This window comes from Neodiprion pinetum, chromosome 2 (genome assembly GCF_021155775.2).
Source record: "Neodiprion pinetum isolate iyNeoPine1 chromosome 2, iyNeoPine1.2, whole genome shotgun sequence".
In the NCBI taxonomy this organism is placed as follows: Eukaryota; Metazoa; Arthropoda; class Insecta; order Hymenoptera; family Diprionidae; genus Neodiprion; species Neodiprion pinetum.
The window spans coordinates 24708204-24722607 of NC_060233.1; the positions used below are offsets into that span (position 1 = coordinate 24708204).

Genomic DNA, 14404 nt, shown 5'->3' on the forward strand with positions numbered 1-14404 from the left:
CCAAAATTTATTACACTTGTCATGTTTACAATGAATTATTTCAATTCATTTTTCCCGCCAGCCCAAATTCAGTAGCTATCAATGCGCTAATAAAATTCCTATAATTTTTTATGATGTTCTCACAATCTCCTTAGTCAAATCTGTTAATAGAAAAATGATATCAATCCTCACACAATATTTTTGATGTTTCCTAATACTGAAAATATTTCATAGTTTTCGAGGTATAACCCAAGGTGATTGGAGGTGGTCGGAGGTGGTTAGCGGTGGCTGCAGATGATCGAGGTAGACGAGGAGGAGGACGAGGAAGACGAGGAGAGCAAGGTGGACGAGGAAGAGGAGGATTTGTGCACGGTGAGTAGAACATTTTTATAATATTTAATGGCAATTTTAATTATATTTTATTTAAAATTTTTTGAACTTCTTATGTTTACAATAACATATTTCAATTCATTTTTCGCGCAAGCCAAAATTCAGTAACTATCAATGTGCTAATAAAGTTTCTATATTTTTGAAAATTTTCTCATAATATTCTTAGTGAAATGTGTCAATAAAAAATTATATTTATTCGTAGAAAATATCCTTGATGTGTTCTATTACTGAAAATATTTATTAGTGGTCGAGGTGGTTAGCAGTGGTCGTTGGAGGTGGTTGGCGGTGGTTAGGGGTGGTTGCGGGTGATCGAGGTGAACGAGGAGGACGACGAGGAAGAGGAGGAGAACAATTGCGCACGCGAACACGAGCGCTCGTCCTGAAAATCGAGTTTCACCAGGTAGCGACCCGGAGTGCAGGAACTACGGAGGTAGAGAACCCGGTATTCGAAATCTGCAGAGCGCGATTCTCACACGTCCGCTCTACTGCGCGGTTGTTTCCAGACTGAGGAATTCGGCTAGCTGATTTTCGTCTATATTGATCGATGTCGTCAGGAGAAAAAAAATTTTGGGTGACGTCACTTTCTGAACATCCGAAGATCCGAACATCTAAACTTTGGTTTTGAACTTTAATATTATGTATCATGTATGATGTATGATGTATGATGATATGATATGATGTATAACGATTTTAGTTTGTACATATCAGACAAGAAATACGAACCTTATCTTTCCTGCCAATTCCAGTCTAAAGCGGCTAGGCCCTTCGACGGTCAGCCGTTGACTAACAGTAGATTGTGCACCAAGGGAGTAAAATGACTTACTCTCGAGGTGCACACGATACTTTATATACCCTCTGCCATGTTTTCCGAGCTTCTACCGTCGTATACCATTCAACCCAAACTGAACCCAACCACGCGTCCGAAGGACCAAAAAAAAAGCAACTTCCACTTTTAAGCCCTGAGAATCCGAGGAGAGAGTAAAAGTCGTTTTTACTTCCTAGGACTTAAAAATACTACTTCACTCCCTGTTCGGAGGCATCTAAAAGCGAGGAAAACATGCCAGTGGTATATAAAGATATATTCTTTAGTTAACGGGTCAGCTAATAACGCTGTCGTACAGCGACAGTTGGATAATAAAAATTCTTGCTCGTACCTTTCGAATGTGTGTTAAAATACATTCGAAGTTTTAAGAAGCTTCGTTCTATCCCTCCCTATCAAAAAAAAAAATCGTCGACAATCACCTTTTTAGGTCTTTAAATCAGGACACTGCGTTAAATACTGTCTCATATATGGAACATCCATTTCATCTTGATCAAAATTATCGCATACGTGATGTATTACAATTACTCTGAATTTTTTCCATAACAACACTTTTCGAAAAACAATTCCGTTTCTCTACCCAACGTAGATACTTCACATGCGACTAGCTGAAACAGCGTTTCGCTTCTGTGCCTACAAAAATTCAAGATCGAGAGAGCAAATGAAAAGTTGTAGGAATAATTATGAATATTAGTGTTATGGAATACATCGAGCGCGTGTCGAATAGAATTCCATTTCGAAATGAATAATTCTTGTATTTTCATATTATAGCTGATTATCGTAGATAATCTAGTTTGTCTCCTGGCAAATTATAAAATTTATAGTATGCATCACGTATTAATCGTAAATAGATCACATATATTAATATCGTACATGGACCCTATATATATATATACTTTTTGGTTTCTGCATCATTATTACATCTGATCTTAACATGTATACATTCTTCTCTCGGGTACCTATACTTCAATTCAATCACTGTTTTGCTAAGAATTTTGGAAGAAATTTATTGTCATTATTAATTTCTTGTATGGCCGACAAGTCGGTAAGTACACACAGGCTAAGTAATGACTTGGGTTTACCATTGCGAAGACTGTGTTACTCGAAAGGTGAATGCAGCCAGCATCATGTCGAAATCGGTAACTCTCTGATGTTCTGCAATAAGTTCTCAACTCTACCGTTGGAACATCTCAGGGAGCGCAAGCGCCCGACGTTTTTCGGTTGTCACACCAAAGCCCATTAGGGCAACTGTCTTTATATTCTTCAGTCAACGATTCCGTGCTTGCAGCCAATGACCAGTGCCAATGACACTCTGGTACAAAAGGAACACTAGCGACACTAGTGGTACAAAAGATAAACCTAACGGGAACGTGACAAGTTTTGTCAATTTACCTATTTGAGTTCATACTTCTTGTGTAATCTCCATGCCCATGCTCCATGCTTTGGCTTACGATACTAGGCTAAATATGGCCACCATGATCTGTCGTCTGCAATGTATCAGCGGGTTTTTGTCCTTCGCGACATGTCAAAAATCGGCTGTCATCGATTGATTCGGGCGGTTCGATTGTGACGTATGAAAATTACGTACGATGCGAAGTGATCATTGAATGACAATAAGTACGATATTGATGTAATTTAGAGTGAATGACTAACGATGATCTAGATTGGAATTAATGCCAATAAGTAAATAAAATTCTTGTAGTCGTCGCGACAGTGAGTCATTTGACAGTGTGATCAAGTCACACCCCGGACAATGGGAGTGATCTATTTGAAACGTAATTAGCAAGAAGTAGAAATCAAAGTTATATCGTTTACAACTCAACCGTGTGAAAAACTTAATTTCATGAACCTCAATGTAATATTCCTCGGAAATTGTTTATACTCGGAGAATAAATATATATCAGTCGAATTATACAAAGGTTACGTATTCATGACCGGGGTTCTTTAATACTCAAACAACGAATACGGGATTAAATTTTAACATAAGATAAGCTAACTTTTGAACTAAGCGAATGTTTCGATCGAGTGAAGAACTGTATCGAGTAGAAGAAACAATCTGAGCTCTGACGAATCGCTTCTGCGGTGACATGCAATTCGAGATTATACATGAACAGTGATTATGGTTTGAAGGAGCCTTTCTTTTTGGGTAACCGTAACGAGAATTGCGTTATAATTCTGCCAAAACCGTTATTAATACTATAACTAGCTTGATAAGCGAATGCGTAAAGGAAAGAATAAATACGGTAGACAAAAGGCATTTAAGATGTCTGCAAGTAATAACGTAGCTGGCGGGGCGCCACGTGTGTCGAACTTTCCAAATCGCAATTCCCAGAGGTCGACGTTGTTGAAAGTAGTTATTTTGGGTGACGGGGGTGTCGGGAAGTCGTGTCTGATGAATAGGTTCGTTTCAAATCACTTTGACGAGCACAGCTTTCACACGATCGGTGTTGAATTCCTAAACAAAGACATTGAAATCAACGGTGAGGCGTACACGCTCCAGATTTGGGACACTGCGGGTCAAGAGCGGTTCAAAACACTCAGAACGCCGTTCTACCGAGGCTCTGACATCTGCCTGCTAACCTACGCTGTCGACGACAGAACCAGCTTCCAGAACTTGGCCCTCTGGCGAACAGAGTTCCTTTACTATGCGGATGTTCAAGAAGGATCGACGTTCCCCTTCATCGTGATTGGAAACAAGGTTCGTCCGCTTCAATAGCCAGCTTTATAGACCAAAGCTCAGGCTGCGACTCGATCGGCCATTTTTTTGCAGGTCGACGTTCCTGAGTCGGAAAAACAGATTTCTACGGAGGAGGCAAAAGCCTGGTGTCTTGAGAACGGGAATTCTCCACTTGTCGAAACATCGGCCAAGGACGCGACGAACGTCGAAGCCGCCTTTGGCGCTGCGGTTGCTGCCTGGGCTAGACTGGAGGCGAGGCTAGAGCGTCCGATCGTCGAAGATACGGTCGATCTGTCCAAACAGCAATCTCCGCATCGCACCAGCTGCTGTATGCCAGCCTCAACAGCAGAGTAGGTCATCAATAACGAGTTTAAAATGTGATTAAAAAATGGACGCGTATATCCTGTTACTTCCACACCTTGAATTGTTGTGTTATATTCGATGCATCGGTTGATTATTACAGCGTATATTCAGTTGGGTTCTTTTTGTTTGAACGATCGTTTTAACCAAAACTATAACACAAAGTCAAATGACGCTTGTGTAGTTTTTATTCACTGTTTTCGATGTTGAACGCAACTGTCCAAATGGGCCAGCTGTTTAAACAAGACACATCACACTCTTAACTGATATTGGACCTTATAATAGATTGCGAATAGATTATTCACGAATTTGACTGATACTTTTGTGAAACTAACATTAAGAATGAATCGTCTGAATTATCTCTATCCCATTTTAGAAAGTCAAACCATTCAAAAAATCTTTAGCAATGTCAATTTGCACTAATATTAGAAAGCACGAGTAAAACAAGATCCCTATTATGGAATAAAAATGCGTCTAAGCTGATTTGAATAACGCAAGTTGATATTAACAATTTGACAGAAGGTAATTCTAATTCATATGGTAAAAATGATTAAACGTTGTTTTATTTTATTTTATTTTAATATTTTCGGGCTTATTTTATTCACCACAGTTTTTGAGAGATCACTTGAAAAAGATTCTACTAATAATTATTACTAGAGTGGATAAAAGTTGATTTTTGTAAGTACGATAGGACAGATGTTGAGTGCAGAATAAAATTTGCAAATTTTGATTATAACGTAAAATTTCTTGTATGTTTTTCTGACAATTTATGGGGATCTTGTTGGAATAAGTTTTTTTTTTTTTTTTTCATCTCTGAAAAACCTAGTTACGTTAGTAACAAAATGTGGCACAAAAATATCATATTCTGCAGAGATGAAATACAACTAAAATTTAAACTAACAAAAACTATACAAATAAAATGAGCCCAAAACATTAAAATCAGATCATGAATACCGGAGTTTAATCGTTTGAACATTCGAATCGCACAGCTTTTTCTCAAATTGCTGATTTCTCAAGTTTTTATTTGAATTTGATTAGATTCAATTCTGTTAGATAGGAGGGATATTGTATTAATTGTCTTTACAATCATTGTCGCAAATAACATTCCTGTGTGCATATCAAAGTCTCGACCTCCAAAACTGCCAAATTGCCAAACCTTAGTGTCCCAAAAATGGGTCGTATCGACCGCATGTCGTCCCTAACTAGTATTTTATGAAGCAAAACAAACGCGAGGGAGTCTCTTATGGTTACAATAAAGTAAAGTAGGTCAGCTTGCCTATCTAAAGGTGGTTACCGGCGATTCGCTGCAACAAGTCTTAACATCGTGCTAAATTTGTCAACACACCTTACAGCAATATTCAAAATTAATAATCAAATCTAATTTTCTCAGATTCTGAATGGAAATGAAAAACATTCCCATAAAGCGCTTCTGCATCAATCAACCTCCTTTAAAATATTGAAAGATTTATGCTTACTGATTAGCACTTTTTCTCTACAGTCTCGACTCAGTATTAGGTAAAATTTGTATTCCATCCTGGACGCAATGGTGCACATTTATTACAATCATCGTGTAATCAACGAGCAATGGACCGCTTATGATACGCTGTAAGTACAGTTGGCGCACCTTCAACAAGTATTGATACACGAGCTAGCAGAGATTTGTCAAATATTACAAACAGCATGTAAGATTTTTTCGTTGCAATACACTCATGTTAATAATATCCTAATAGCGGCAATCAATTACATTGCAGCGAATAGCTGGTGAGCTAGTGAGCTAATCTATCATACTTTATTGTAACTAAAGTAGGCTCGTTCGCGATTGCTTTGCTTAGGAAAATAACGAGTTGTGACATTTGTAGTTTTGGATAACGAGCAGTGTTGACATTTATGATTGGAGGCAACGTGCAATTGTGACGTCTGGAGTTCGAGACTCTGCTGTACATTAGGGTGGTCCTTAAAAGAATCATTTTCGAATTTCGACTACCTCACCCCCCGAAATCAGCTCTAAATAATTCAACAATAATTCTCTAATTTTTTCACATTTTTATTGCAACTCTAATCCTTGCTGCCAGCGGGTTGATTTTCCCATTCAACCCTTTTCAATGGAACAGTAAAGCTAGCAAACTCATATTGATGAAATTTGACATCGGAGAGTTCCTTGGATGGTTGATTACAAATCTGGACTCAAAATTACGAAATTCAAAATGGTGGATCCAATATGGTAGACAAACATCCCAAAAGTCACTTGGTATTGCCATATTGGATCCACTATGTTGAACTTCAAAATTTTGAGTCTGAATTCATAATCAGCGATCCAAGGAACTCCTCTATCATATTTATTCGACATCCATTTGGTAGATTTGCTATTTCCTTGAATAGGGTTAAATGGGGAAATCAACCCTCTGGCGGCACAGGTTACAGTCGAGATAAAGATCTGAAAAAATTAGGGAATTATTTGGCGCCAATTTGGAGGGTGAAATAGTGGACATTAAAAAATTACCTTTTTAAGGACCACCCAACTTTATACCAACATTTTTGGTAATATTTGGAACAAGTTTCCTCCTTTCCTAACTTTTCATTCAGACAGTCTAGCCCATTGATTTTCAACACAATTTAAAGTTTTACAACTAACCAATAAAAAGAATCAGTTGCCTGTTCGCACCTTTTCCCATAAATATACTTAACTATACAGTAGCACCAATGATTGATTAATTGGAAGTTGGTTTAAAAACCGAATAATAGGATAACCCATCCAAATTTTGATCTAAAATTATGAAGAATGCATGCTTCTTCATAAAAAAATACAAAAAGATAAAGTAAAATAAATCATGTTCGCAAGACTTCACTAGGCATGCTTTGTTTCTTATAGGTCTAACAAAGTAATTTGAAGAGAAAACGTAACACGTTCGTGGAAAATTTTTGCTACGTACAACACTGTATGTATCACACCTTTAAAGAGAAATAAATACATCAAATATTAACGCTGTATTTAGCTACACACACACAGAGCCAAAAGTAGTACTAATTTTTGAGTTTGTAGAAAATTAAAAAAACGACACTGTTTTTTATTTTTACTCTATTTATATTTACTTAAGATATAGTGCAATCATATTAAATGAAGATGATTATACCCTTGCTACTCGATTGTGATTAGAAGCAGCTCATGACACTGCGCAGTATTTCAAGTCTTTTACCTAAATATCCCACCGGCTTGTGATGATATTTAACAATAATCATAAATACGTAAAATAAGACTTAGTTATGAATTGTAGAATATACCAATAGCTTTGAAGCACATTTTTGCCTTATTATCGCAATGTAATAAATAATCGTACCTGAGGAATGAAATGGGGCCGCGGTTATCATGTACTAACACAAACTCTTAGATAGGTTGAGATTACTACACCTTGTGATACACGGCTACTTTATGAGCATTATTTATCTAAAAATTTTATTATTAAAAAAATGTATATTTGTAACATTCTCAAATTAGAAAAACACAGATCAAAGACTCAGTTCAGATTTAGTACCGGTGATATTTATTTTATTAGACATGCCTCGTAAAAATAAAATGATAATCATGCTGAAATATTTTCAACATTTGACAATAATTATTTGAATGGTCATTAATTCCCGAATTTTCTCACTCATCGCAATCCTAGTTTTCTCTTCACTTTTCAAGACTGTTAGATTTAGAATCTTTTATTTATTATTTTTAAACTTGAACTCTACAAGTCCCATGCGCAAACCCCATTATCCTCAGCCTGTACATTGCCTTGAATTTAATAGCTTTTGTACAATTTCAGAATTAAAGTATAATTCGAATGAGTATGCTTTTATATAACGAGCATGTTTTGCGTGTTTTCCGTACACAAAGTACCCGTTTCTATGACGGTTGAGTGAGTGCGAATGCGCATGCACGGGATACTGAAAAGACCACTTTAGTCCTAGCAGTTGAAAGTGATCTTTTCTGTACTGCGCGCATGCGCTGTCGCGAACGAATCTGACCTGACGCAACCCTAACCTCAATTTCGTGCGTCGTGAAAAAGGCACAACATATTTTTGGTATATATAGAATCGTGTGCAACAAGAAGGCAACGGTCTTTTAACCTCGCGTACTTGCAATATTCCTCTTCGGCTCACCTACGACTCATATTGCGAATTTACACTCGGGCCGAAAAGACCGAGTTTGGTTCCTTGTCATACAATATGCTATTTATCAAACCAACTGTATTCGACTGACCGTTGAAATTTCATGTCATGTTCGAACGTTTTAATGATTAGTGCTAAAGTCAATATTTAATAATTCGAAAGAGAGAGAAAAATGAAATGAGAATATTCGGTTATCAGTTATTGACTCGACCTCACAGAACTGGTTCATGCTGATTTTTGTGTCAGATGTGTATGCGGTGCTTTTGTATAGCTGTATGTCGGAAACAAATTTACTATAATGAATAACTATATTAATATAATAATAATATAATGATAATAATATAATAAGCATCTACATCTAATCATATCAAAGCAAAGGAAGAAAGAAAACAACGTAAAAGCTCAATACTGCTCTTATATATATGTATACAACCGTATCATAGTATGTTTATTTTTACAGCGTAGTTTCAAATGTGTAATTGCTTTCTAATTTAGAGCATTGTATTTTTGAGCGCAAACCAAAGGTCTAACGTAATACACTCTTGTGTTATTCTCGTCCACTCTTATTTTTATTTCCTATACATTTTTCAATTGTCCATCAATAAAAGTTTTATCAAATTTGAAATAACATATGATAATTTTATTTGTTACAGTAGATATATTAAACCCTCAATTCTTCAACATACAACTTCAAAGTTTTTAACATTTTCAGAAACAAAATTGATCTATAACTTCTCATCCATACCTTTATTATTCTAACTTTGTTCAGTGATGAAACTCCTAAGGTTTGTCAACGTTCGTGATCAGAGATGGCGATTTTTTATTTGATTCAAAATATACTTTCGTGTTTATAATCTGTTCTAACTGAACAAATTGTATTGAAAGTCAAATTCTTTTTATTTTACTTATGGCTATAATTAACAAGCAGTTTGTCTGAATTTATCAAAGTAAAAAATTAAAATACGTATTAATATGTTCGAAAATTTTGGCATTATGTTAGCTTATTTTGCTGCTTGGGTCAAGCAAAATGTTATCCTCAACTTCACAGTTTCACAAATATTAAAAACGTACATTTTCCACGACTGTCATACTGCAATGTTTTGTAAAATCGCATGTATTTTAAACGAGTACATAGCTTGGTGATTCGATGTTGCTAACTTCGTCTCAATCAATTCTCTCACCAAGCCTCTGCTGTGTGAGAAGCGCGACGTCGAGTGCAGCTTCAGGTTGTAGCAACTCATTCGCGGAGTATTTGGTAGATTCATCATAAGCGTAAATTACTGACGTATCAGTGAGTAAAATGTTGGATCGAGCCAAAGCCAAAATGCAATTTCGCAATCGCGCGCACATTTCTCGATCCTGCTGCGGTATACGGGACAAATCTTGGGCAAATCCACCTTCTGTCCGATCAGTGTTGTGAATGCTAGCACCTATCCACACATAACCATTATTCCCCAGTATCAAATTGGCGCCAATTAACAAATTGTGGAAATGAACCTTCTTTCGTTTAATCAGCGAAGGTGGCACTTTCAACAAAATCCCCTGCGAAAGTTTTCCATACTTCAAAACCCTTGTGTGCAATGACAGCGAACCATCAGCGAAGACATTTTGCACCTCTGCACATATCAAATCACCCTCCTGCAAGTAACGTCGCATCGTTTGTTCGTCCTCTGCTGATCTCCGCCTCTGAAAGGTATTTTTGAATAATGACAGACATTCTACATAGGAATGAATGTGCCGTACTCCTTAAGTGAGAAGTGAAAATAGAGAAAAGAACCGTTAAAAAAATTTCCAGCAGTGTTGTTTGCGTCAATGATAGTGAACACAAATGTCCGAATCTAATGATTTTGGATTCATTTTGTTCACTGACTAGACCACCCTTGCAAATTGTCTGGTAAACATTCCAGAAATCTTCAAAATCAACAAAATAAGGTCAAAACATTAAATTAGAATCACCAAGCACCAGAGTTCAATCATCCTGAATGTTTTAAATATTAAACTTTTTCTCATATTATTGATATTTCAGCTTGTGTTAATCAAATTTACTTCCAACTATTACTATTAACGAAGCTGAAGTTAGTAACGTTACCGTAATCAAAAAGCAGGGAAAAAATAATTATATTGTTCAATTTAAGAATGATTTTCAACGAGTTGGCTTTTCAACATATGAATAGGTTTTGTTTATTATGGTTTACTAAATTTTAAACAATCCTGAAGATGCGAAGTAACGATTTTTCCCAACCACGCATCGTTGCAATAACTTTACCAACTTCAACCTTATTACTATTACTCAGTTAGGATGTTGCTTCATCCGTGTTCACCATCATTGGTGCATATAACATAATAGGTGATTTTTCGAACGGAATTTTCGCTTTTCCAATTATCATTCAGACAGTAAGGCCCATTCAACCTTAAGGTCTTGTAATACTACCTTTACCGACGGAACAAATTCACCCTTTTTCTTTCTATATTAAAAAAACAAAAGAACGGAAAGGGTTCAAATTTCGCTGATGTATCGCTCTTTTGTAGCGGCATTCAGGAAAATTACTCATATCGCGAAAATCGTCAATGTCAATAGTTACACATGTCAAGAAACCATACTTTTTTTTCATGATTTTCGGGATATACATAAGAAAAGATGCACCGTCAAAATTTAAACCCTTTCCGTTCGTCTGTGTATTTAATATAGGAAAAAAAAGGGTGAGTTTGCTCGGTCAGTAAAGATAGAAGTACTACATGACCTTAAGTGCAGTAAATCACATATAGGTAAACACTCGTTCTTAGAAACATCTCAAGTTCAGAGTAATATTCGAAATATGGTTTGTAACGTTGATGTAACAACATATGTCTGAGAAATCACGTTATTTCACAAAATTAGGATTGTTCGGAAATCAAAAAATTTTAATAAGGCAGTAAGGCAACCTAGTGCTGCACAACAGTGATTACTTTTCAGTATTGTAATAACATTGTTACTAAATTGAACTTCGTTGTAAAAAAAACACTAATCTTGTTTTGCATGGAGATTGTAGAGAAAATTGATGGGGTAATCAAACCTACCAATTCTCCACCAGGAAGATTGACACTGGATAAAAGTAGGGCCGAATCCAATTTTGAGTTAGTATCAACCTTCCAGCGTTTTTGCTGAAGCTCTGTAATTCGGCCGACAATTACATCTCCAATTTCACCTTGGTATCGTGCCTTCAAAGGTTTCACAGATATCAGTTTATTCACTTTTTCTAGCACACCAGCGACGGATGCGCGCAGCGTGTCATTGTCATCCATGTATGTCCCATGACCTCTTTATAACATTACAATACACAGAATTGAATTCAAAGTTAATGAATTTCAAATCATGAGTCCTCTTTGTACATAATTGGTGATATAGCTTGAATTTAAATAGGATTAAGAACTTTCATGCATAACACTCTGCAGACATTCATTCATCCAATCAAGCTCGGTGATTTTGCTTTACCCAGAAAACAAAAAAAAATAAAAGGTATATTAGACCGTTTTGAAACAGATTTGTTTTGATGGTTGTAAACCCCGATTTTCAGAAGAAAACTGATGGCATGATACAAAGGTTAAACTAAATCAATCATTTTATAGTTTTGAATAATTGCCTACGGTTTTGATTTCATTTCTTTTTTATTACGATCATAATATCATTAAGACTCAATTCAATTTATACTGTATAATCACATCTCTATCCATTTTCATTTGATTGTTTTGTACACTTTTAAATTCACTTGAAATGCAGTTTGATACGTCATTATCAAATCAAGTTCAATCCATTTATTTCTGTTTAATTACTGCAACAGCTTAAATCCATGTTAATCAGTGAATAGCATTAGTGCGTTGATAGTTTTCGTATCGATCTTTATTGTGGAAATTCAAATTGCTATAACTCCAATTCAATCTATGACAAGATTCCGAATTCTGAAATATAATTGCTCATATATTTTGACCTACACTCTACTTGTATTTAATAGATTCCAATGACTATAACTGTAATGATACCTGATACCTGATAACCAGCCTTTATTGGTACAGAAACTACGGTTGAAACGGATTCAACTAGTAATCCAAGCTTTTATAACAATTGCAATTTTATTTTTTGGATTTTCTATTGATCAATTAAAATGGATTTAATCTTCACTCGTTTATTGGGTGATGCGTCACACGGGATCTGGTTGGATTGTGTAAGGAGTATTATTGGAAAAAGCGGGAAAATAGGTATAAGCGGATTTAGCACATTCCTCAATAGGTAATAGCCACTAGGGAGATAGAAGAGCTCATTGGATAAGATGGATTATGATGTACCTCATGAAGTCAGGCTGACTACACACCTCTTCACCGGGTGTATAATATCTGGGCATCCCATGGTCACCGTTAGATAAATTCGTATTTGTGCGATGAACTGCCAGCCGCACGCGGATCATGTCTTCATCATTCATTTTCAGGTTATGTACTGTATCCTCAAGTATTCTTGTAGAAGAAACACACTGTTTAATTATTGCGGATTCTTATGACGGTTAATAAAGTTTTTCAAATCGTATGGACAAGTTAAAATTAAAACAACTGATTGTAATACTTTCATACTTTGTACTAGCTCACTATTGGTACTGCAGGATAGGCTGGAGATACGCGCTGAATTGCAAAACAAAATAAGCTGTTGTTGCCAAATTCATAGAGGTATATAACAAGTATGTATATACACTTATTTATGTTGCCAGCCATCAGGCGCAGCGTAACAAGCAATGCCAGCGCTGCGATAGGTTGTTGGTTTATAACCTTCGGTTCAACCAGGTTTAAGCGGTAAACTCGGTTTTAATGTCAAGGTGTGGAGGTTGTGAACCGGGCCTAACTCTACAAAAGTACATTTTAAAATGGGAGCTGGATCCATTGGGTGCTTTCCATTTACTAACTCAAGTCGACTTGTGTCGTTATTTCTGGTGTATTCCTTTGCCCAGATTGGCCGGTTACACCAGAAATAGCGACACGAGTCGATTTGAGTCAGTAAATGGAAAGCACCCATTATATTCATAGGTAGGTACACTTTCGCATTCGACCGACTGTGGCGCTGTAGGTTTCTCTGTGTTGCCCATAGACTTATAAAGATAGACCCAGCGCTCTTGTGAGCCGCTTGAATCAAACATTTAAAGGACAGAAATATGCCGGGAGTACTCCTTTCTCTCTCTGACGATATTTGTGGCGGGGATAGAGGCGGTAGAGGAGAATGAGGCGAAATTATGCGCCTATATCTGTAGCTGTTCCACTGCTCCGTTGTCTCCCACCATGAGGCCGATTGAAAAGAGAAAGCAGTACTCCTGGTATATCTTTGTCCTTTATATGTAATTGTCAGTGCCTTTTATAGGAGCGCTCAGTCTATTTTTATAAGTCTATGGTGTTGTCAAGGTCCCTAGATTAGACAGGTCAAGACAAGCGTGGGCAAAAAAAAATTAGTGAGAATGCGCCAAAAGTTTCGTATGACAATGGATGCTTTCCATTTTGAGCACAATATGACACGGTGTAAACATTTCTGGTCTATTCCTTTGCCCGGATTGGCCGCTTACAATAGAAATTTGTACGCTGTGTCACACTGTGCTCTAAATTGAAAGCACTTGGTGTGGTTCTGATTTCTGACCTGTCACAATGATTAACCTTAAAATATATACGTGCTTCTATTTATTTCGTGAACGTCAGGACACTAGGGGCGCAACTCGTTAATGCTTAACCTCAAAACATTGAACAAGATTGGTCAAAACTGGTTAATGCGGTAATGTAAGTTTGATGTTTTTTGGGCGAACGTGCATAGAACATTTTTGCCCACGTTATAGTGAGAAAAACTGGAACACGCGTGTCTTGACCTTCCTAATCTAGGGACCTTGCTCATCCTTACCGACGCATGAGGTCCCTGGCGGATTTCTGTCGTACTAAGACATAATAATCACAGAGCTCAACACAGGGAGTATGAGGCAGTCGGACCACCTCTTATTCTTATACCGTGGATTACTCACATTCATTAA

At 36.7% G+C, this 14404-nt stretch overlaps 2 protein-coding genes across 7 annotated transcripts; one reads left to right on the plus strand and one right to left on the minus strand.

Annotated features, from left to right (window-relative positions):
- Nucleotides 1–2658: 2658 nt before the first annotated feature.
- Rab9 (RAS oncogene family member Rab9) lies at nucleotides 2659–9236 on the plus strand. Its single transcript, XM_046609645.2, has 3 exons — nucleotides 2659–3887; nucleotides 3960–4216; nucleotides 7096–9236. The coding sequence occupies exons 1-3, from the start codon at nucleotides 3408–3410 to the stop codon at nucleotides 7112–7114; spliced, it is 756 nt and encodes a 251-aa protein (XP_046465601.1). The 5' UTR covers nucleotides 2659–3407; the 3' UTR covers nucleotides 7115–9236.
- On the minus strand, nucleotides 8814–13106 carry LOC124211015 (exosome complex component RRP4). 6 transcript variants are annotated; one of them, XM_046609633.2, is made up of 4 exons: nucleotides 12978–13106; nucleotides 12725–12863; nucleotides 11436–11676; nucleotides 8814–10064 (listed from the first exon to the last, which is right to left on the minus strand). In XM_046609633.2, the coding sequence occupies exons 2-4, from the start codon at nucleotides 12757–12759 to the stop codon at nucleotides 9543–9545; spliced, it is 798 nt and encodes a 265-aa protein (XP_046465589.1). In that variant the 5' UTR covers nucleotides 12760–12863; nucleotides 12978–13106; the 3' UTR covers nucleotides 8814–9542. The 6 variants fall into 6 exon arrangements, with proteins under 6 accessions (XP_046465589.1, XP_046465587.1, XP_046465588.1 ...); XM_046609631.2 differs by having other exon boundaries at nucleotides 12699–12863; nucleotides 12978–13105; XM_046609632.2 differs by having other exon boundaries at nucleotides 12725–12880; nucleotides 12978–13063.
- Between the last annotated feature and the right edge of the window lie 1298 nt (nucleotides 13107–14404).

Bases quoted from the DNA above. Each gene is read 5' to 3' on its own strand.
- Rab9 (XM_046609645.2), top strand. From the start codon at position 3,408: ATGCGTAAAGGAAAGAATAAATACGGTAGACAAAAGGCATTTAAGATG. The intron at 3,888-3,959 runs GTTCGTCCGCTT...ATTTTTTTGCAG, and splicing joins TCATCGTGATTGGAAACAAG to GTCGACGTTCCTGAGTCGGA.
- LOC124211015 (XM_046609631.2), bottom strand. From the start codon at position 12,832: ATGAATGATGAAGACATGATCCGCGTGCGGCTGGCAGTTCATCGCACA. The intron at 11,677-12,698 runs GTACATCATAAT...AATGTTATAAAG, and splicing joins AGTCAGCCTGACTTCATGAG to AGGTCATGGGACATACATGG. The intron at 10,065-11,435 runs GTAGGTTTGATT...AATACCTTTCAG, and splicing joins ATCTTCCTGGTGGAGAATTG to AGGCGGAGATCAGCAGAGGA.